Here is a 24,951-nt window from a genome sequence, read left to right as displayed (position 1 = left end):
AGTTATTGATATATTTTTTGTTTGTTTGGACCAAACAGTAATGTAGCTTATATAATTTTCAGAACAAATTGAGTCAAATTGGTGCCAAGTCAGATGATATCTACAGACTACAAAATAATATAAGTAAGTGTTTGTTTTCAAAAATAAATTGGTTGATATGCATTTAAATCTAATATAAAATTAATTTGTACTCATTGTATAATTGATCTTAAATTTTGATTTTGTTTTTATTATTCCACTGTTTAAAAAAAGTAGAAGGGGCCTTGGTGGCTGTAATTACTCCTGTGATCACTAGCCAGTCTACAATGAGGTTGTGAGTTTCGAACGCTGCTTGTGCGGGTACACTTGACTCCAATCTTATGACTAGGATTGTCAGTTTTCCTATCGAAGGTCACTCTGGCTTCATCAACAAATAAAAACTGGTTTTACAAAACTTTAGATTTTATCGGAAAAAAAACTAAGGATTTTTTTTATCCCAGGCATAGATTACCTTAGCCGTATTTAGCACAACTTTTTGGAATTTTGGATCCTCAATGCTCTTCAACTTCGTACTTGTTTGGCTTTATAAATATTTTGATATGAGCGTCACTGATGAGTCTTGTGTACACAAAAAGCGTGCCTGGCATACTAAATTATAATCCTGGTACCTTTGATAACTATTTGCTATACAGTATGGTGCAATTTCAGAACCATACTGTTCTCCTTATACTTTTAGCTGTGCATGTGGGAGGATAGGAAGTGCATTTCCAAAATGCTTAAACAACATATGTACTATTTTGTGTAGTTTGCATGCATGAAATGGACATGGAACTACAAATGACTAAAGACCAATGTACAAGAATTAACAGGTTCTCTTCCTACCCATCCTCAAAAATGTTTATAATGGAATAGCCCTCACATGCCTGCTTCTATTTATTTATGTATAAATATCTTTTTCAGCTAAGCATACAAGTGAGAAAAAAGAAATGGAAAGGACTGTAGAGGAATTACAAAAGAATATAGAGAATGAATTTCAAGGTAAAAGGAGGATTATAGGTGCCTTTATCTAATGTAAATAAATTACTTCTTTTTATTTTCTTAAAACATTTTGTGATCTTAGCAGATTTGACCTATTTGACGTCACTCTATATTTTCTGGTACTTTTTTTGTTAAAATTTTCCAGGTTAATAATTCATTTTGGTTTCCATCTATTAATGTTTGAATTTTGAAATAGCCCTTTAAGTGGGAATGTGTTGAGCACTTGCATATTATGTTGAATAAAATTATACCTGAAGTTTGTTATTCTTTGATGGAAAATTGTCTCATTCAAAATCATCAAAAAAATTCCAGTCTTTGATACATAAACATAACAAGATCATAAAATTTTCCAACAGGTTCAGTAGAAGAATTGAAGAGAGTTCTAGCTGAGTTTCAGAACAAAGTTCAAGAGAGAGAAGACACTTTATCTCAAGTAAGTACTCCAACATTAGTTTGTTTTGTAGTGATATACATTACTGTATAGCGGGTTATTTCGCAGACCAGGTGTAAAATTTTTGAGATTTTCATTGAATAAGGTATACGAAATATATTGGCGGATTTGAAACTTTTATCAATACCTTTGCATGTACAGTTTTAAATTGGCAGAATTTATTTTGTTGATTTTGTTCTCTCCGCGAAAAAATTTACACCCAGCAAAAATAACCCACTGTACGGTATGTAATTGCAGGTACAAAATATTGCTCCTTTTGAGTTTATCCTGACTTATGGACAGTCTTATTTTATTTCCATGTACATGATAAACTCATCATAAATACCGGGATTAATTTTGCTTCAGACACATATTTCCTCTAGATAAGAATCATCAATGATGCTCAAATAAAAAAAAATACTTCAGGATTTATTGACATACAGGACCTGGCTAAAAGTATTTGTCACTTTAATTTTGTTGCTATAAATTTCATATAAAAAACACATGTTTCAAAAAAATATTTTGAAGGCATTTATGGTTGGATTTTTAATATGTAAGATAAACACAAACATTCTTTTCTATATTAAAATTAAATTATATAATTTTATTGTATGTGTTTACATCATGATAAAACAAAAACACATGAAGACAAAACTATGACCAAATAAACAAGCATATGTTAGACAGTTCTACATCATTGAGATAAAGAGATAAAGTAAAAGTGCTGTTACTTTGGTTTTGTTCTAAGTGCATGCATGTAGAGATTAAGAGTCGTAAATTGATATATTATTAGTTCTTTTTCAATACATCTAAAATTGAATCGAACCAGAAAAATAAATAAGATTTTTTTTTAAATGGATTAAAAGAATATTGAGAAAATTGGTAGTTTCTCTTACTTTCATTGAATACCTAATGTTGGTTTCAGTTTAAACAGCAAAGCAGGGAACTAGAAAGAGAATGTGAACAGTTAAATAGAAAGAAAAGTGAACTGTTACTTCAAGTAGGGAAACTAGAACAGGAGGCTCAGGTATGTTAGTTACTCCATTATGGAAAACTAGTGGGGAATTTTAATTCTTCTAAATGCTTTACATGTTCGGAATGGACCGGAAATTCCATGACAAGTAGTTTGTAAAAAAACAAAGTAGAAAATAAAAAACTGTATAATATAAGTTCACTATTCACAATGATAATAAACTTTTGAGGGACCATTTTAATCAATTAAATTATTTGCTTTGCAATTTGTAATTTGTATTTATCAAATTAAAGAAAACAAAACAAAACAAAAAACAATCAGCCATTTTATTGTCAAAGCACACACATGAATCCTAACGCAATTATTGTACAAATGAAGTAAACAAAAATATGATTTGTTAGTAGTTTGATCAAGTTTTTACTGATTTTTCAGGGGTTGAAGTCATAAAACTTTGCTCCAACCACAAAAATTAGGCACGAAACATGAAATCCAAAATTTTGATTGGTTGATTTTGTAGTATGAGTACAAAAAACTGACTCTTAAGTTCAAGGCAAGGTATCTTCAGATTTTTATAATTTATCTTTTAAAAAATACAACAGCAACCAAAATAATCAGACTAGATGAATAAAAACAAAATGTAAATGATGATTCCCATAACCAATTTTAAATGACATTTTTATTTTACAATTGTTTATGCCACAGGTCCATGATGACAATATTACAAAGAGAAATATACTGATAGAACAATTTGCTGACAAGTACCAGTTTGAAGGTAAGTTAACACATATGTCAATAAATCTTATTAGAAGCTTCTCAGAAAAAATATTGTGACATCAAAAACTGATAATTCATTCAACCTATTGTCTAAATATCTTTCATAGAGGGTAATCGGAAATAAAAGAGACTTTAAATATCAGTTCTCATGCATTGGCATGTTAATAAAAGTACATCGGAAGAAAAGATAAAAAATAATTTTGAATAATTTTTGGCATTAAAGAAGGTATGACAAGAGACATTTTTTAGCTCTAAATTGAAAAATTGAAATTTTGTTTGTCTTTCATATTGATGTTAATTTGATTGATATACAGATAGGATGGACAGTTAAGTCACTTTTAAACAGAAATAGTATATTACTATCTGTATGGTTATAAAATAAAAGAACATATTAATACAATAACATAAATAAAATGCAAGAAAGTAAATACAGTGGATATTTGTGTAAACAATATATACACATCTCTGTGTCAGATTTACAAATAAATTTGAGTATTAAAATTATGATGATATACATAAAATATACAGTGACTGATTCAGAACTTTTCATAAGGGGGGCCCTGCTGACTGACATAAAGGGGGGTATTTATTTGGAATATGGGATATCAATAAGTTAATGTACAAACAACTGAAACATTTTGAATGAATTCAATGGAACAAAAAAACAAGAGTAAAACATAATAGAGACAAGACTAACAACATTCCATAAAACACTATACATAGCAGATTGTTCCCCCCCCACACACACAAAATGATCAGCAGTTTAATATAAGTTGTACTTTCTTGTTAGGTTTTAGTGGATGTGAAATAACAGATGGAAAATACAGAAGTTTTATTGAAAGTGTTAGAAACAAACTGGAAACCATGGTTAATGAAGGAAAGAACCTAAAAGTTTGTATTAAATTATCATGCATATTTTTTACATAAATTGTTGCAAGGGCATTTGATGTAAAATTCAAATTCTTTATATGACCTTTTCCTTTGTGATATTGACAAAGTCTACTTCATGTCAAATCTATATTAATAGGTACTTCATGTGACTTGGAATTAGAAATATGAGAATTTAACCAGACCATTTAAATTATTTTTTAAAAAGCATTTATTGATAAATTGAAAAAAATGACAATTTGCAAGAAAATATGGTAGTGCATGCATGGGCTCATAGGTCAGAATAATAGGAAGAATATAAATTTCAATTTGAAACTGATTTGGGGAATAAATGAGACTTTTCTTTTCATCATATTTGTACAAATTATTTAATTCTCTTTTGTACTCTGCAGTACCATTCAAATTTCATGCTATGCCTGATCATACTGTTGCAGTTATGACTGTATTTAAAATTTCCATTTTGATTTTAGGTTGATTTTGAAGAGAGAGAGAAGAAGGTCCAACTGAAGATAGATGAACTGAAAGAAAATAAAACAAAGTTGGAACAGAGTGAACATATTAAAAGAAACATGATGGTAAGATCAGTAGGATGAAATATATAGTATCAGGCCCCAACAAATAAAATGTTTTTCTGCCCTAACCTTCCCTACCAAGGAAACAGCTGCATACTCAAAACTTTTTATTGTCCTGAAGTGAACAATTTTTTTTTCAATCAGATAGGCACGAAAACTAAAAATGTCTGACACTGGAGATATATCAAAAGTTTGAAAAGGTGACCCATACAATTTGATTTTTCTATACATGAAACAGTATATATACAACAGTAAATGTTTTTCAAAAGATCTTTCAGTCAGTGCCATTAAAGAAAAGTTAAAATATATGTACAATCTAGAAAAAATAATGGCAGTCAAAAATAAGAGACAAAAACACCTTGATACCATGTGGAATGCATTTAAAGTATTATTTTCATAATTCAATTGGTCATTTGTTTTTACAATCTATATTTATTGTCAAAACTAACATAAAATAATATTGTATCTTATAGCACAATTTATTATGTACTGAAAATCTTACGGGATATTTTTTTTTTAACCTCTTCCTTTTTTTTTTATTCCTTTTTCTTTTTTTTTATTCCTTTTTCTTTTTTTTTATTTATACAAAATTCTTTACAATTCTCAAGTGCCACACAGCAAGCACAGTGGTACATAAACATTTAACTCTAATTATATTTACTTCTGTATTTTCTGCTTCTTTTTTTTTCTTCATATAAAAAAATAAATTTACAACAATGTTTATTGTCATTAATAAATATTTATTCAAATCTATTGCTAATATTACTGTATGTATGTTTGATGTGTTATGTACTTGTTGTAAATCTTGAAAATAATAAAAATTAAAAAAAATTAAAAAAAATGTCTGACACTTTAATTTCTCTTTGCTGAACAAAAATAAAAACGCCTACCTACCCACTGTCTCTACCTTTGGGTAGGGTTTGGGCAAACTGAAATATTAAAGAGTGGCACCATCTAAAGTTACTTGATTGGACATGTCAATGTTGTTTTTTTACATCAAGATGGAAATGAATTTTAAGGCCTAAACTTCCATTATAGCTTTTAAAGTTGTGAATGTTTTAATAATTCAAATATATTGCTGAAACAAAATCAGTTAGGAATACATTGTATTTGTTTAGACTACTTGTTCAGCTGATCATGAAGGTGCATAACTGATAAAATTTGGCATATAAATAGTCAATGTATAAAATTAGAATATATTAATTAACTTAAAAGCTATAAAAATTATTCACTAAAATTTGAATTGACAAAAATGGTTTTAAGTATTCTTTAATCATAATTTACTGTTGAAAAGTTTAGTTAAATAAAAAGGGGGACAGAGTTGACTTGCCAAACAGATATATTACATTTTACAATGAAATAAAAGAACAGTTGAAGAAGATTTTTATGCCACATTGATGGGCATTATGTTTTCAGGTCTTTGCGTTCGTTCTGCCCACCTCAGGTCAAAGTTTTTGATTGAGAAATTGAAGTCCAATCAACTTGAAACTTAGTACACACATGTATGTTCCCTATAATATGATCTTTTTTATTTTAATGGCAAATTAGAGTTTTTCCCCCATTTCTGCGGTCCATTAAACATAGAATATGATAGAGTGGATTGGGTATCCCTGTACTATTGACATTTCTTTTTCGTAATTATTTTTCTCTGTTAATTTATATCGCTATCAATATCACCCTGAATATAATGAATTAATTTTTATAACAGTATTTCTTTTTTAATTATTTTAGCCCTTGTTTCTTTAAAATAACTTATGATGAAAATAATGTAATTTTGTGCATACAAAGCATTGTATTGTAAAATAATGTTCAAGGTTAATTACAGCTAATTATTAAGGTTGTTAACCTATCTTTAGCTTAAATGGTCAGGTGAAATACACTTATTACAATAAAATCAATATGTTTCTGTTTCCATTGTAAGATTTCACTTCAAATTATACACTTCATTGAAGTATCTGGACAATTCCAGTATCAGCATTGCCTGTGATCATTTTTCTCTGTTTTAAATTGTATTGTATGAAGTAACAATCCTTGAAGAATTGGGATTGATTTTTATTTGAAGTTTTGAACTGTTTTCCATTAGATGATACATGTTGTATAGAGTCATCATCACAGAGAACATACAGACTACCATCTTGTAGTGTAGTTATTGAATATGGTTTTGATGGTAATGTTAATGTGTGTATGTTGTCATCTGTAAAGCTGTACCAGTATATGTTGCTGTTATTACTAAACAAATTATGGATTCTCCTGAAAATTATTCTGTCAACAGAAGCATGTATCCCTCCTGGTTTGCAGTCTGTTTGTATTGTCTGTATTGTCTCTCCTGTCTGATGATCAAAAATCAGTAGTCCATCTTCACCACCTACTACTAACTTGTTGTTTATCATTGTAATGCCACTGTAACTGTTCATTCCAGGCACTGATATGGATTTGAGTTTATGTTTATTGTTTATATCATACATCTCTATACAATGACATTTGAAGGATTTATGAACTGTTACAGCTACTGTAGAGTTGTTGACAGCTATAACATAACATGGACCATCCTTGACTGGTATACTGTCTACCTGTGATCCATCTGTGTTACAGATCAGTAGTCTGCACTGAAGGAACAAACATAACACAAGTCTACCATCATCCATCATTACTACATCTGATATATATGTTATCAGTCTTTCATTTAGTATTGACTGCAGATCAATCTCATGATGAAGATAGAAGATATCTTGTCCAAGGTTGTAGGGAATTATTTTTCTTTCACCAATGCCTATGAAATGAAGGAATAAACATTTGCATAAAATGATCACATACGGAAATGTTAAGGAAGTAATGACATGTTAGTACCTTTCACTAATACAGTGATGTACTGTAAATCCAAATGTTTGTGTATGGATATTTTTATGTTTTTTAAAATTTGTTGCTTGGTTTTGTTGTTTTAACTTTTGAAACTGTATCAATAAAAATTTAATATTGTTGAACAGAATTCATTTTTAATTGTGTAGGTTTTTGTATTAATTGCAATATACAAAAACTTTCTTTTAGTTCGGCACGTTCATCTAAATGGCTCAAAAACAAAAAAGGAATACAGCCAAGATATCCTTGTTAATGATATTTATCAATACAATGAAGATTTGGATACAAATCAAATATTGAAGTATGTTTGTCGTGACAATTTACAGTAAACATGCTGACCTTGTTCATTCAACTTTTTCTTGCAGTACTGACATATTGCTTCGTTTCTGTGGTAAATCAATAATTCCTGTAAAATAGAAGTAATTTACTTAGTATAAGTTATTTTTAATGGAATTTGATTTTGGGTTTAGGTAGAAACAAATAATTGCCATATTAATAATTGCCAATATGGCAATAAGTTTGAAGTTTTGGGGCTTATATATATGAAATCTTGTTACATTTGAAATTTTCAGTGGTGCATATTTTTTAAAACTAAATTGTTGAAATGGATTCCTAAATAAATTTTATTCTTATGCCCCACCTACGATAGTAGAGGGGCATTATGTTTTCTGGTCTGTGCGTCTGTCCGTCCTTCTGTTGTATTTCCTTCCATTCGTCCGTTTGTTCGTTCTGGCTAAAGTTTTTGGTCAAGATAGTTTTTGATTTAGTTTAAAGTCCAATCAACTTCAAACGTAGTGCATATATTCCCTATGATATGATCTTTCTAATTTAATTGCCAAATTAGACTTTTGACCCCAATTTCACGGTCCACTGAACATAGTAAATGATAGTGCAAGTTTCAAGTTAAAGTTTTTGCTCAAGGTAGTTTTTGATGAACTTGAAGTCGTATCAACTTGAAACTTTACACATGTTCTTTATATTATGATGTTTTTAATTTAATTGCCAAATAAGACTTTTGACCCCAATTTCACGGTCCACTAAACATAGAAAAAAATAGTGCAAGTTTCAGGTTAAAGTTTTAGGTCAACAATGGTCAAGGTAGATTTTGATGAAGTTGAAGTCCAATCAACTTCAAACTTAGTACACATGTTCCTATGATATGATCTTTCTCATTTAATTGCCAAATTAGACTTTTGACCCCAATTTCACGGTCCATCGAACATATCAAATGATAGTGCAAACTTCAGGTTAAAGTTTTTGGTGAAGGTAGCTTTTGATTTAGTTGATGTCCAATCAACTTGAAACTTTGTACACATGTTCCCTATGGTATGATCTTTCTAATTTAAATGCCAAATTATATTTTTATCCCAATTTCACATTTCACTGAACATAGAAAATGATAATGGGAGTGGGACATCTGTGTACTATGGACACATTCTTGTTTTACATTTTTCACATAAATCCTTTCCAAAGTATGTTTTTATTTAGAAGAAAGGAGTAAAGTTAAGTAAGGGCCATAAGTTCCACATTTGGCCCGATTGTGAAGCTCAAAGTTACAAGATAAAAAAATGTTTAAAGTTGATTAAAAACATGTTAGAAAGTTAAATAGAACTCTTACTGTCAACATTTTATTCTAAAGCGTAGATTTTTACATCTGTAATAGGTCAAAACCAGTGATTTTACCGAAACTTGGCAAAGTCAGCCAAATAAATCTAGGACAAGGAAGCAAGGAGCGCAGATTTCAACAACATTAATATTCCAGCTAACGTGACGGTACCCAAATTGCACCTAATTTGACAGTTTTTTCGCCTACGTTTCTTTATGATCAAGAAAAAAATGTCCATACTGTGTTTATTTTGTAGCCTTATCCTTCTTTATTGTATAGGTACACCAGTTGGATTTTTAATCCATATTGAGGCATACAAAAATGGGTTTGAATCAACCTCCAAACTATCCATGATTCTGTAATGAGGAGTACCCAAATTGCATCTATGCTTAAATTCACATCCTCAAAAGTCTAATAACCGAGCTTCTGTTTAATTTCTTCAAGTATTTTCAACAATTGGATATATGTCCATGTTTACTCTTCATATTTTACGAAATGGATACTTATAATATATTGTATTTGCTAATTTTAAAAAGATGACGTTTTGATGACGTCGCATGGTGACGTTTTCGTACATTTTGCCTTTTCAGTAAACAGCCCCATCTGTTGATAAATACTGTGAACGTTTTGTGTATATTTAAATATGTTTACCTATGTTGAAAGACGTACATTGTTTCAAATCATAAAAATACAAATTGTTTAGTCTGTAGAAAATCTTGTAAGATTTCCGTTGCTTTTTTTTCTGAATAGGTGCAATTTGGGTACTCGGTGCAATTTGGGTACCCTTACGTTAGACAGGCAAAATGTCATCATAAACATTATGTTCAATTATCGTTTTTGTCGACATTTGTGCTCCATGTTTCCTGTCCAATAACCAATTGAAATTAACCCATTTTCTTTGATTTTTTGTTGAAAATCCAAATGAAAACTATTTGTGACGTCATGAATAAAACGCAGGAACATAAGTTTTCAACAATAGAGCTTATTTCCTATCTTGTCAATCTATTTAACTATGATGCATTGTGATATTGGTCAATAAATCCTAATTTGAAATTTAAGCTAAAATGGGGGGCCATTTTAGGGCCTTACTGAACCTACTCATTTAAGTTGAAAGACAACTTTGCATTTTTTTATATTTAGATATTTGCCATTTTGTACAGTTTATAACATGTACAAAAAAATTAAGCCGCTCAACAAAATGTGCTGCGCTCACTTGACAAACAGGTTCACATTGTGGCTCACGACTGATAATTAACAATATCAATGTGTAGAAAACCCGATAATCTATACATATTAATAAAAATGGACGTACCTTCACATCAGAACCTATCTCTTGCATCTGAGTGTCCATCTGTAAAATGTATGTTTAAAAATGTAGATAGTCCTATAAACTCAAAACAAATTCGAACGACATAATCAAATAAGTCAGTATATATATGAATTAAGAATTCTTTTTATCTTTGATACAGTTAATAAAGTTTTCTGCATTGGTGTAACCCTGTAGCTGGTGAAGGAAGCTTCCTATGGTTGAGGAAGTTAACACCTTAAGCTTAAAACTTGAAAGTTTCCATCGAAATGACTACTTCTTCATCTCTTTACATATTCCCCGTCTATTAGCTCACCTGGCCCGAAATGGTCAATTGGCCCCTAAGGAGTGATTTTCCCTTATAGACAATTTTTAACAATTTTCATAAAATTTGTAAATTTTTACTAATATTTTCCACTGAAACTACTGGGCCAAGTTCATTATAGATAGTTATAATTGTAAGCAGCAAGAACGTTTAGTAAACATTATAGATAGTTATAATTGTAAGCAGCAAGAACGTTTAGTAAAGTAAGATGTACAAACACATCGCCATCACCAAAACACAGTTTTGTCATGAATCCATCTGCTTCCTTTGTTTAATATTCACATAGACCAAGGTTAGTGACACAGGCTCTTTGTTTATGGATGAAAGTTGAAATACGAACATTGAGGCACAATGTTTGACAAAGCTGAATACAATTAGACCATTTGGAATTAATGTTAAAAAGTAATGACTTTGATTCATCAAAGTTTATATAATTTAACTTTCATTCATAAAAAAGTATTATGATGTCATGCTATTGTGACCATCAAGTATTGTGACGACCTTTATTTATAACATCTTTAAAATGATTGAAAAATGTAATGTCAGCCATGTAGTTGTGATGTGAAATAATGAACTGAAGAAGGCCAATTGATGGCCGAAACGTCTTGAATAATAATTGTTTATTGATAATTATATGAAATTTTACTGTCAACAGTTATGTCCCTATATATCTTTGTATGATATGCAATTGGCGCATCATTTCTGTCCCATGGACACATTCCCTATTTATTTGATTAAATTGTACCTAATTAAAATGTTTTTGGTTAACATCTTTGATAACATAAACCTAAGTGATCAGAGCACATGAAAGTCGGAATAATTTGACGAAAATTATTTTCACTCTTTAAAATAAAATTGATCCTGTTGAATGTATTATATGTATTGAACTGGTGCATAAATGATTAAAATCATGCTGGATGATGCATGCCTTAAAAAAATGTAATGTATTTTGTATAAACATTTATAAGTAAAAGAGATATCAGAAGTTACAATCAATGTTCCTCTTGTGTCTGTCAGTATTTATATTCCCCTTTTAAAATTGTAGCTTTTATTTATGGAGAGAAGGTAAAAGCTTACCTCATTCAATTTCTTATGAATATTCAAAAGATCAATACTGTATTTGCTACACAGTCCTTCATCAAGTGGTCTATTCTCTATTCTGATGAGGTCATTCCGCTTATTGGGATCTAACTGTAGGACAAAATTAGTAAGGTTTGTCCACAGGCTTTTATACTCCGTCTCAGATATTTCACCCTCTGTGTTGTGGCTAAGATAATCATTCTTGTAGCGACGTAATTTATGTACAGCATTGTCATCAGCTGGTGCAAGATTACAGCAGTTTAGTAATATAAGACCTGCTAAAGATATATCAAGATCATTTAGCTGGACTTGGTTTGCTGTGAACTTGCAATGGCAGTTGTGACCACGTTGTCCTGGACTCTCGGTGTACAGCAGATTCCATTGACAATATATCAGCGGAAGTTTTTGGTGGTCACAACAATTGATTTTGTCTTTACAACAAATAGCATTTCTGTGTCGTAGGTGAAACAGTATATGTATGACTGGTTGAGAGCTTAGAAAGGCTTGAAAAGACCCCAGACCTCTACTCTTGTAATCATTTTCTAGTCTGCTTCTGAACAATGGTTGAACGATCTCCAAAATAACTGATCCTACAATAAAGTATCGCCGACGATCTTCAATATCCATCCTGTAAGTCAAAAAAAATAAATACCAGTAAGTGTTTTTAAATAATCACTAAACCTATATCATTTTAGGAAGTGATAACAATAAAAAAAATCTCTTCAGTTTTTATTAGACATGCTCTTGTACAATGTGTATTTTGATTTCATGATGAATAATTTGCGTATACATCTTACAGGGTTTATTTTTGTCCAATAATGAAAGAAATCTTTTATGGTGTACTAAAGAAATTTATTACAAATCCCCCATCTTACAGGGCTTTATGTCTTCTAGGTTGTAAGTCCATAAACATAACAATCGTGTGGTTGAATAAATTTGAGAATGGAAATGGGGAATGTGTCTAAGAGTCAACAACCTGACCAAAAACCAGAAAGTTGTTAAAGTATATTTTTACCATAAATGAGGGAATCAATTTGAAACTGTAATAACTCATCCAATAGAAGTATTGATCATGAATGTAAAAAATTATACATATTAATTGATATGTCAAAATAAAGTCTTTATTTGTATGGGATAAGATAATGGATTTTTTGTCATAGATGCCTATATATCATATATATATACCAAGAAGTGAAAGTAAAAAAAATTGATGGGTAATTTGTTGTTATTTTTTGATAAATTTTATTGTTCAAAATTTATTCAAGGATATAACGTCACACATCATTTACCTTTTAAATTGAATTATCTTATATTTTTTCAACTTAAGTTAGCATTGTTCTCTCCCTGTTTAGAAGCCATTGATTGGAAATACCCTTTGCTATTTCTAGTAACAATCACATGATATTGTTGTTCAGGTAAATTTAAATACCATGTTTCAAATGACCTGGAATGAACTGAACTTTTAAAGATTTGTAAATTAATTTAATCTATTCACAAATGTTCATAGAGAAATCTTGGGTTTATGTTTATTTATAGCAGTTTGTTGAACGAGATGTCAATAAAATTAATATTTAATGATTTTCTTAAAAAAAAAGAATTAAATGGTCACTGAACATGCCCAGGAAAATGTAAAAAAAAAATGTGATGTCCTGATTTTTTTGTATTTAAATCTTCCATTGTTAATCAATTAAAAGATTTTTCAAAAAGTCTTGTAGAGAAGTTTTGAAGAAATTTATTTATTACAACTAGACAAACAATGCTAAAGTATTAAAGTATAGGATCCTTTTCCTTTTGTCTGGTTGTCAAACAAATATTTCTGTCACACAATTCTCCAACACAATGTACAGGAGGACAGTCATTATATAGTCAGAAGTTTGACAGTTAGTTATAACATGTATAAACATTTCGAACTGTCAGACACCTACTTCAAATTTTCTGGAACTCTGAATTTTTGCAGAATAAAATGATTTCTTATCTGGTTTATTAATCTTGATAATGAGTATATGCAATGAGTGAGAACTTTATTGTTTCAGCAGACACATACATCATATTATTTAAAACCACAAGTCATAGTTTTTGTTCCCTTTTTAGCTCACCTGGCCCGAAGGGCCAAGTGAGCTTTTCTCATCACTTGGCGTCCGGCGTCCGGCGTCGTCGTTAACTTTTACAAAAATCTTCTCCTCTGAAACTGCTGGGCCAAATTATTCCAAACTTGGCCATAATTACCATTGGGATATCTAGTTTAAAAATTGTGTGGCGTGACCCCGCCAACCAACCAAGATGGCCGCCACGGCTAAAAATAGAACATAGGGGTAAAATGCAGTTTTGGGCTTATAACTCAAAAACCAAAGCATTTAGAGCAAATCTGACATGGGGTAAAAATGTTCATCAGGTCAAGATCTATCTGCCCTGAAATTTCCAGATGAATCAGACAACCTGTTGTTGGGTTGCTGCCCCTGAATTGGTAATTTTAGGGAAATTTTGCTGTTTTTGGTTATTATCTTAAATATTATTATAGATAGAGATAAACTGTTAACAACAATAATGTTCAGCAAAGTAAGATCTACAAATAAGTCAACATAATCAAAGTGGTCAGTTGACCCCTTTAGGAGTTATTGCCCTTTATAGTCAATTTTTAACCATTTTTCGTAAATCTTAGTAATCTTTTATAAAAATCTTCTCCTCTGAAACTGCCAGGCCAAATTTAAACAAACTTGGCTGCAATCATCATTGGGGTATCTAGTTTAAAAAATGTGTGGCGTGACCCCGCCAACCAACCAAGATGGCCGCCACGGCTAAAAATAGAACATAGGGGTAAAATGCAGTTTTTGGCTTATAACTCAAAAACCAAAGCATTTAGAGCAAATCTAACAGGGAGTAAAATTGTTTTTCAGGTCAAGATCTATCTGCCATGAAATTTTCAGATGGATCGGACAAACCGCTGTTTGGTTGATGCCCCTGAATTAGTCATTTTAAGGAAATTTCGCCGTTTTTTGTTATTATCTTGAATATTATTATAGATAGAGATAAACTGTAAAGAGCAACAATGTACAGCAAAGTAAGACTTAAAAATAAGTCAACATGACCTAAATGGTCAATTGACCCCATAAGGAGTTATTGCCCTTTAAAGTCAATTTTTAACAATTTTCATAAAATTTGTCAATTTTAATTAACATTTTCGACTGAAACTCTTAGGCCAAGTTCAATATAGATAGAATGTTTGTAAGCAGCAAGAATGTTCAGTAAAGTAAGATGTACAAACACATCACCATCACCAAAACACAATTTTGTCATGAATTCAAATGCGTCCTTTGTTTAATATTCACATAGACCAAGGTGAGCAACACAGGCTCTTCAGAGCCTCTAGTTTCATTTGCGCCGATTTTATGTTTTTTCCTAATTGGATTTACAGGTAAGTTACAGGTAAGTTCATATTTTTACATTGGCTGAGCACAGAGTATAAAGACAAATCAAGTGACATTGCAATTGGTAAATGACTATCCCAATGTTTCGGGTTACCATTCCATTCCCTAAATGAAATCGAAGACTGCTTAAAACTGCTTCACGTTTGACGTTGTCTGACGCTCCGCTCCTTCTGATGACAAATGTCATACGTTCTTAGACAACGTACAAGTACACATTCCATAACGGTCAACCAATTCGTGATGGCGTCCATAAAATTAACGAAGGAATGACTTTCAACTTCACTATTTGGAACTCTTGGCTTAATAGCTTCCTTGTGAGAAAAGGCGAACTCTAGAAATGCCCCCACCGGTACGTATGCCAGACAAAGAAAAGATGGCCGTTCGTTATCGAAAATTACCCCAAATATAGAAGAGACGAAATCATAAGAAAGGAATATTTTAGATGTGTTGCCTATACATACTCAGCAAGAACAGATTTATGATTTGAATATATTCCGTTTTTATGGATTTGAATGCTGTACATATATTTTTAATCGTCATTTTAGTATAAACAAAGTGCTTTTATCTTAGGTTTTTACTTCTTGATTTTAAGCAGGAGACAACAGTTATATACATATAACATGTATATAACTGTTGTCTCCTGCTTAAAATCAAGAAGTAAAAACCTAAGATAAAAGCACTTTGACAATTCATAACATATGTACAACTGGCTAACGGAAGAGGTCTTTAATGATAAATGAAAAAAACATAACTGGGATGGAGAGTTGTCTCACTGGCACTCATACCACATCTTTTTATATCAGTTCACCTGTACTTTACCTGTTATTTACCTGTAAAAAAATCGGCGCAAATGAAAAAAAAATCGGCGCATATGCAAAACGCCGATATCAGTCTGAGTACTGTTTAACTATCATTTAAGTTTGACATATTTAGACTCGTCTAATTCAGGGGAATTAGGTTTCTGCAAGTGCTTTTTATGACTTTTCTTATATTTTTGACGGTTTGTAAGTCAGTAAAAGTTCGATGATTAAGTTAATATTGACATTAAAAGACCTCCTCATAAAAATGGCTGTTCAAATCCCCTCGCCCTTCGGGCTCGGGGATCTGAACACCCCTTTTTGTTCGGAAGTCTTTTTAATATATCAATATTAACTTATCATTGAACTTTTACTATTACTAAAACATATATTAGATAAGTGCCATTTGTTAATTGTCACCGAGAGATTCACAACTGATTTGTTCGTATGTTGTGTTGCCACAGTCCTGTAAAGTCAAGTGTTTATTTGTGGCTTCTTGGTTCAGTTTTTTTTACCATTCATCGTGCATGAATTATGAGTTGTTTTTTTCTCGATTGTATTGTTTAAATATTTGAAGCTATATATTTTGCTTATAGTTGAAGTCTGAACGTTGACCACACAATTATTCTATAGTCTAAATGGATTTTTGTCTTCATACCATATATACATATATGAAGATGTGGTACGAGTGCCAATGAGACACTCTCTCATCCAAGTCACAATGTATAGCAGCATACCATTATAGGTCATATCCACATATCTTTTATGATCAATTCAAGTTGAATTAATATCAAAGTCATCTGAGACTTCATTTCCTTCGTTGTGATATTCTGCCACGAAAGAGGAAACTGATTTTTTTTTTGCCATTTTCCTAATTTTTGCCACATCACTATTACAATTTCCTAGCACAGATTTCTACTTCCAGATGGACCGACCACAAATAAGAGTTGAACGAGACGTGTGGGAGAATTCTTTCGTAGAACAGTATTACAATCGAAACCATGGTATAGTTCCACATGAAAATCAAAAAGACGACCCTAAATATAACGAAAAGAAAAAACTGATTAGAAAATGCCAGGAAATTGTCGGAACAAATGTTTCAGGAAAACCACCATTGAATATTGCTATCGTTGGCCCACCCGGCGGAGGTAAATCGTCACTTTTAAACACCATATTTGCTAGTTTTAGTACAGAACAATGGAAAGAAATAGCCTCGTTTGGACGTTTTGGCAGTGCACCGATACAGTTTACAAGAAAAAACTTAAGGTGTGTATGTAATTTATGCGGTACTATGACTATCATAGTAACATGTTCATGGATTACAGTTCACCAGTAAAAAGATGACACAGAAGCAAGGGTTCGAGGGAAAATAACAACAAATTGCTATAATATTGTAATATGAATATCTTAGATAGTAGGGCTATTTGAAACGAATCATATATATATATCAAGGTGTTAGCCGTGTATAACCATTCCCGACCGTGCAAGTCCCTCATTGTAGTCAAGTCGTTAAAAAAGTAAAATCACAAAAAATATCGACCTCCGAGAAATATGGAAAGTTCCTAACCAGATGGCTAAATCAGAAGCATAAGCACATCAAACGAATGGATAACAACTGTCATATTCTTGACTTGGTACAGGCATTTTCTTATGTATACAATGGTGGATTAAACCTGAAAATTCCATTATATTGACAATGATGTAAGGATTACATACATTCACATGTGAATGGAAATAAATCAGATAAATCTAAAATAAACAAGATAATGTTTAAAAGAATACAAAAGTATGTCAATTTAAAATACTTTGAAATATATAATTATATTAATCAAATACCAAACAATTGTAATTTGTACAATACTTTTTTCAATAGAAAAGAAAATGTAACATTTATGCAGAAATTTGAACATTTTAGAACAATTATTCTCAAGAAAAAGAGAAAAGAAATTATGGAAATATAAATCTATTTATAGTACCTATTCTGTATCCAAACAGGTAGGATCTTGTTTATGTTCCAGGTATTGAACTCTACAATTTATTACAAAAAAAAAAAGGCTCACATCATTTTATTCGTACAATTGTCATTGTCTATTTTCCTTTTGTTCTGAAATATAACATATCCTAGTACTTATTCCTGCTCTAACCATGTCAATTCTTTATATGCAGAACTCAATTTTCATAAATATCCGTCGGGAAATCATTTGGGGGATCAGTTAATCAAATTTCAAAAGAAAACACTACTTTTCGAAAACTGGATAGATAGCACATTTGTAAATGATATTATTGATGAAAAAGGGAGTCTATTCAGAAAAATTTGTAAGTATAAAACTAAAATATAAATCAAATTGGAAAGCTGAATTCTCAAAATTAAGAAAAGCAATCCCAAAAGAATGATTTAAAATATTAAATGAAGAAAGCTCAATATAAACTAGTGTTTTAACAAATAACTCACTATATATAACCGTAAAATTTAATTGCAAACATAAACTAGAAAAATTAGATTCAAAGCAAATTGATACAATTTTGATAGAATATTATAAAGAATCTCCAATTGGGTACCTTAAGTGGAACATAATATTAAACTGTGAAAATATACAAATTAAAGCTCAATATGTGCATAAAATTATTCATAACTATTTTAAAGATAATACATTGAAAATGTGCAGATGGAAACTATTACACGTTATTCTTCCAGACAAAGTTTTTTTAAAACAATGGAAAATAAGCCTTAATTAGATATAGGAAGATGTGGTGTGAGTGCCAATGAGACAACTCTCCATCCAAATAACAATTTAAAAATTAAACCATTATAGGTTAAAGTACGGCCTTCAACACGGAGCCTTGGCTCACACCGAACAACAAGCTATAAAGGGCCCCAAAATTACTAGTGTAAAACCATTCAAACGGGAAAACCAACGGTCTAATCTATATAAACAAAACGAGAAACGAGAAACACGTATATATTACATAAACAAACGACAACGACAACTTAACTCCACTTATGATAAAAGAGATGATTTTTCATTTCCTATCGTTAATTATCCATTTTTAGATGGTGACGATCCTTTGTCACCATCTTATGGTGTTTATGTGTCTCAACTTGTACGATTCGCTCGTGTAATGTAACAATGTATTAGATTTTAGCGAGAGAAATTTAAGTATTGCTGAACAATTATTACACAAGGTTTTCAATATCACAAATTAGTCAAAACATTTACTAAATTTTATCACAGGTATAAGGAAATAATTCGTAAATATAACTCAACATGCAGACATCTTATACGTTCAGGTATTTCACATCCAATCTTTTATGCTTATATTCTTTACAAAGCACAACAATGTCAGTGTCTCAAAAGCTTACAAAATCTTTAAACAGACTTATTAAGAATGGATATAGTTACGATACTGTTGTCAGGTCATTAAAGATTGCATATTTTGGCTTTAATATTGATTCACTTATAGGGTCTTTGCATCGGTACTAAACACATTTATTTAAAAAAACAGATGTTGGTATGACACGGGTTCTAATGCAATTTTTATGCAACAATTTTTTTCATTGGCTAAAAGTTGCCGTCAAATCCACAGTTGACCAGGCGTAACTAAGGAGGGACCCGCCATTTTGAATTAATGAATCAACAAATGTTCGAATACTGCTATGTAATCGAAAATAAAACAACACCTACCTCGAATTCGCCGTTTTAGTGTAATTTTATCCGAATTTGAATCGTACAAGTAACGTAATAACCTCCAGCTTGTAAGTTTTCATTAGTTTGACGTCACTGTTACCCATGACGTCTTTGCGCCAAAATCATTAATAAAGTTTCGCGGATTTTTTTTTATTAGACATTTTATCAAGTTTAATCGCATTATTTCTTTTTGTAATGCATTAGAATCGGAATAACAGTACTGTAGTTGAAGAGTTGCCACCGTCAATTTTGATTTGACGGTGGCAACTCTTCAACTACAGTACTGTTATTCCTTAATTATGTGCTTCTCATATATTTTATGATAATATGATACTAAACCCCTCACGGGAGGGATTGTGCCTGATATTCATATGATGAAGACATAATCTTTCAATCAGTTAAATTGAGGTCTGGAGCTGGCATGTCAATTGACTGCTAGTAATTCTGTTGTTATTTATGTATTATTGTCATTTTATTTTTTTTTTTTTGTTACATCTTCTGACATCGGACTCGGACTTCTCTTGAACAGAATTTTAATGTGCGTATTATTATGATTTACTTTTCTACATTGGCTAGAGGTATAGGGAAAGGGTTGAGATCTCATAAACATGTTTAACCCATTCATGTCCAGTGCAGGATGTTTATTCGATATTGTCGACATCGCGATATCTACAATGTTAACATGATATCGTGTCAACATTGTTTACATTGTTGGAACCCTTATATAATGTTTACATCGTTGACATCGCGATGTATACAATGTTAAAACGATGTTGTGTCAACATCGTTTACATTGTTTGAACCCTCATATATTGTTTACATCGTTGACATCGTTAACATTGCGATTTTTACAATGTAAACAAGATGTCGTGTCAACACTTTACATTGTTTGAACTCTTATATATTGTTTACATCGTTGACATCGTTAACATCGCGATGTTTACAATGTAAACACGATGTCGTGTCAACATCGTTTACATTGTTTGAACCCTTATATAATGTTTACATCGTTGACATCGTTAACATCGCGATGTTTACGATGTTAACACGATGTTTTGTCAACATCGTTGACATTGTTTGAACTCTATTATTGGTATAACCCGGATGTGCAATGACGTAGCTGCTTGAAAACTGCTCCGCAAAAAAGTGTGCATTTAACCTGTTATGATCGGAATTCTTCGGAAAAAAAAGGTACAATATATTCATTTAAATTCGAAGAGGCTTTTGGCGAGAAATATATATCTTAAACTGTGCCAATTTAATAATTTTACTTTGAAACGATATTGCTGTTCAAAATGATGTGAAGCGTTTCCAACGAGTAACGTCATAATAACAACCCTGATTATTCTGTAACGTTTTTCTATTGTGTGTGTTACGTTCTGTAATTGTTTAAGAAAATGGCGTCTAGCAACAAAAAACAATAAAAGTGAAACATGAAAAAAATTCAAAGCGCAGATCATACCAAAACTGTTCAACATCAAAATATATCAAGAGACTACACTTTAAATAAATCAAAGGCCTTGATAAAAAAATTAGATGCAACAAGATCAGAACATTTAAGTTTTAAATTGACCGGTGGTGGCCTTAGACTTTTTTAGCACGTCTAGTTTTGAAGTGTTTAAACGTACATGCACATACTATTATGAACATCTGAATGCAAATTGAGAAGATAACAGAGAAATCGAATTTATTCCAATAACCGATAAGAATAATAAAAATGCCGTTGAGGAACAAATTAAAGTTTCCGAAAAAGGTTTGGATTCGTTGGGAAGATCTATCAAGCGTAAATTGTATTGTATCAATATATATTTTACAACATCTTCTGTACTTATTAACGGAAAAGGACTGAACATATTTTGTGAAACAGATCTTCCAGTGATTGTAGTTAAAATGAAGGAATGTCAAATAAACGGAAAAGATGTAAATTTAAATGAACTAAACAAAATTTTCGAAGAGGTCATTTTAATGGAGAAACAAGGAAAAGAAGAGTGCAATAACAACTCTGTAATAGATGTTTAAAAATCAGAAGAAGTAAATCCCGGTAACATTCAAATATCAAACACTAATAACAACACAATAAAAGATGATGTATCGGCAAATACAAATCGGGAAATGCAACACGACCAACAATCAATGGATAAGATGCAAGGCATTGAAGCAGAAATTCAGAATGTTAATAAAAATTTGGAAAAAAAAGTTAACATGTTACAAGGAAAAACACAAAGCATCAGTGATAAAATAAAACTTTATGACCTGGAAACATCTAAATTACAAAAAAGCTTTATTGAGGAGAAAAATCTCTGTAACCAAATTACCCAAATGTTAGATGAAGATCAAACAATTCCAAAAACAACATGTGAAACAATATTACAGGAACGTACACATGAACTAGAACAGCCAATAAATGCTGATATAAATGAAGAACCTCAAAATCCTGAGTATGATGCCCAACCAAACTTGCCATTATCGGGAAGTAGAGTTTTAATTGCAGGAAGTTCAGTCCTACATGTAAAAAGGAATTGACCCATCTAAATTAAAAGATTATATAGATGTTCATGTTCACAGAGGTGCAAATGTACTAGATTTATACAAAGACATAAGAAGTATGGATCTGAGTTCATACAATACAATGATAATCCATGTAGGTGGCAACGATGCAAGTAGCAAAATGAATGTACAACAGTTTGTGGACATTTTCCAAGAAATCATTAATTATGTAAGATGTCAAAACTGTCGAACAATTGTTTCTGGAATTTTGCCAAGGATAAGATGTAATGTCACCGAATATGACACAATCCTAAAAGAAATGTGTCATTATCATTATAATGATGTCAAATTCATATCAAATTATGAATCTTTTGTCTACAAAGATGATCATATAGCTAAATCATTTTACACCACAGATGGCATTCATCTGAATAGATATGGAACCATAAAGTTGTTGGCAAATGTTAATAAAGTAATTAAAGTATTCAAAGGAAAACCAATACAGCATCATTTCAACCAGCAAAACAAAAATAGATATCAAAGTTCCAGTCACCAATATTACACAAACAACTTCAAAAGAAACCTACAAAACCAAGACATCAATCTCGGAGCAACATGAATACAACAGATAGAAGAAATTTCAACCATCCAGGAATCAACCCCAGAAACGTAAAGGACAGTAATGATCTCTATATGAACTCTCGTGACTCGTGGGGAAACATTAATGAGCTAAATACACAAAATGTAGACAGAGCACCATTTTTTAACTATCATTCAACAAACTCTGTACGTAAGTCAGATTATGTTCATAGGTAGCATTTAGCTTGTTCTAGTTTTTCAAACAGATATAATATTTTAAATCTGTTATGTGATAAATGTAGTAGTATACAATGCTCATGTTGTATAAAAGACATTGATAATATAAACAACAGTAATAATAATAAATGGAGAAAATCTCAAAAGAGGCATACAAAGGGTAAAAATAAAACACCTAGTTCTGTAAATAAAAGTACAAATAATGAGGCAAGTTGGTTATTTAAAAAAGGGTTTAAACTAGGTTGTTTAAATATTCAACATTTACAACCAAAAATTGAAGAAATAAAATTTCTATTAAAATATGAACAATTATTTGATATATTTGGTATGGATGAAATTGGTACCGAAACAATACAAATTGAAGGTTACAAAATAGAAAGAAAACATAGAAACGCTATTAATTATGGCGGAGGTGTAATTGCGTACATACAAAATAGTGTATGTCATCAAAGAAAAGAAATAATTTTCACAGAATTAATGATCTATATATAATTATAAGATTTGGCGTAATAAGGTTTCATTTTTAGTAGAACAGGCAAAGAAAATACTATTTTCAAAATGCTATTTCAAATTGTAAAGATAGTAAAACTATTTGGAAGTATGTCAAAAGTCTTAATCCTAAAAAAATACATAATAATATCACGCATTTAGAATATAGAAATAATGTAATTCAAAATGATGTTGATATAGCAAATACATTTAATTTGCATTTCACAAATATTGCTGAAGGTTTAGTTGATAACAAATTATGTAATAGTGATGATGGTGCCAGTTTTGATGCACTCAATACATTTGTAAAATCAAAGTTACAAAGGGGTAGTGAAAAATTCATTATACCAGAAATGAGAATTTTAGATGTAAATAGATATAGGAAGATGTGGTGTGAGTGCCAATGAGACAACTCTCCATCCAAATAACAATTTAAAATTAAACCATTATAGGTTAAAGTACGGCCTTCAACACGGAGCCTTGGCTCACACCGAACAACAAGCTATAAAGGGCCCCAAAATTACTAGTGTAAATATATGTATTTAAAAAAAACTTGACAAGTCGAAAGCAACTGGTTTAGATGATGTCGGACCAAATATTTTGAGTATGTGCAGCGATGTCATAGCACCAGCTTTGACATATATATTTAATCTAAGTATCAAATATGGTAAATTTCCAAGTATTTTTAAAACTGCAAGAGTATGCCCAATTTTTAAAAGTGGCGATGCCTGTAATCCTGATAATTATAGAACAATAGCAGTTTTGCCTTGTCTCTCTAAAATCATAGAACGACATATAGCTAATAGTTTGTATATATTTTTAAATAGCAATGACCTTCTTAATACTACACAGTCAGGTTTCAGACCTAAGCATTCGTGTACTACTGCACTTACTAAATTAGTAGATGAATGGTTAGCAAATATAGATAATGGAGAGATAAACGGAGTTATATTTTTAGATTTAAAGAAAGCTTTTGATCTGGTTAATCATATAATTTTATTGAAAAAACTTGAATATTATAATGTTTCAAGTAGTACACTACACTGGTTTAAGTCATACTTGTTTGAACGAAGCCAACAAGTTAAGGTCATTGCAAAATTGATTTTTGACCCCGGAGTTATAATATTGAGACAAGTTACGTGTTATTAGATATTCTGGTCCCGGTTCTAGAAAGAGCAACTAAATAATGTAAAGTAGAATCTATGTTTATGCAGGAGGAGGATAACTCAGTATTTTATGCATCCGTGAATCATGGCAAACTAATTGCACCCATTGTAAGTTTGACTTTACTTCTTTCAGTTGCCCTCTCTTGAACTGATACCAGAATGCCCGACCACAGAAAATGTTACCTGTATAAAAATCACGGCATATACATATACTCCCGTGTCAAAATTCGGTTATTTTTTGGATGGAAAAATCAGCAT

The 24,951-nt window shown here is 31.1% G+C and overlaps 3 protein-coding genes across 3 annotated transcripts in view; 2 read left to right on the top strand and 1 right to left on the bottom strand.

Moving 5' to 3' along the window:
- The window catches only part of LOC134700263 (DNA repair protein RAD50-like), a 37,252-nt gene extending 32,577 nt beyond the window's left edge, over positions 1-4,675 (top strand). The window contains exons 5-11 of the mRNA XM_063561623.1: positions 63-123; positions 940-1,017; positions 1,374-1,450; positions 2,373-2,474; positions 3,123-3,192; positions 3,985-4,085; positions 4,553-4,675. Coding sequence (XP_063417693.1) covers positions 63-123; positions 940-1,017; positions 1,374-1,450; positions 2,373-2,474; positions 3,123-3,192; positions 3,985-4,085; positions 4,553-4,675 — 612 coding nt within the window. The remainder of the gene's footprint in view (positions 1-62; positions 124-939; positions 1,018-1,373; positions 1,451-2,372; positions 2,475-3,122; positions 3,193-3,984; positions 4,086-4,552) is intronic.
- Positions 1-24,951, top strand: part of LOC134700236 (uncharacterized) — an 89,832-nt gene that overhangs the window by 49,711 nt on the left and 15,170 nt on the right. The window contains exon 2 of the mRNA XM_063561595.1: positions 16,975-17,315. Within this exon, the coding sequence (XP_063417665.1) occupies positions 16,975-17,315 (341 nt within the window). The remainder of the gene's footprint in view (positions 1-16,974; positions 17,316-24,951) is intronic.
- LOC134700197 (uncharacterized) lies at positions 2,735-13,215 on the bottom strand. The gene is made up of 5 exons (XM_063561557.1): positions 13,117-13,215; positions 11,825-12,455; positions 10,429-10,467; positions 7,850-7,916; positions 2,735-7,424 (listed from the first exon to the last, which is right to left on the bottom strand). The coding sequence occupies exons 2-5, from the start codon at positions 12,452-12,454 to the stop codon at positions 6,598-6,600; spliced, it is 1,563 nt and encodes a 520-aa protein (XP_063417627.1). The 5' UTR covers position 12,455; positions 13,117-13,215; the 3' UTR covers positions 2,735-6,597.

Source organism: Mytilus trossulus, unplaced genomic scaffold, assembly GCF_036588685.1.
Source record: "Mytilus trossulus isolate FHL-02 unplaced genomic scaffold, PNRI_Mtr1.1.1.hap1 h1tg000128l__unscaffolded, whole genome shotgun sequence".
NCBI lineage: Eukaryota > Metazoa > Mollusca > Bivalvia > Mytilida > Mytilidae > Mytilus > Mytilus trossulus.
This window is presented reverse-complemented; position numbering and strand designations above follow the sequence as displayed.

What these genes read in the sequence shown, in the direction of transcription:
- LOC134700197 (XM_063561557.1), bottom strand. Translation starts at nt 12,454, where the DNA reads ATGGATATTGAAGATCGTCGGCGATACTTTATTGTAGGATCAGTTATT. An exon ending in TTCATAAGAAATTGAATGAG is followed by an intron (nt 10,468 to 11,824) that starts GTAAGCTTTTAC and finishes TACATTTTACAG; the next exon opens with ATGGACACTCAGATGCAAGA. An exon ending in AGATAGGTTCTGATGTGAAG is followed by an intron (nt 7,917 to 10,428) that starts GTACGTCCATTT and finishes TCTATTTTACAG; the next exon opens with GAATTATTGATTTACCACAG.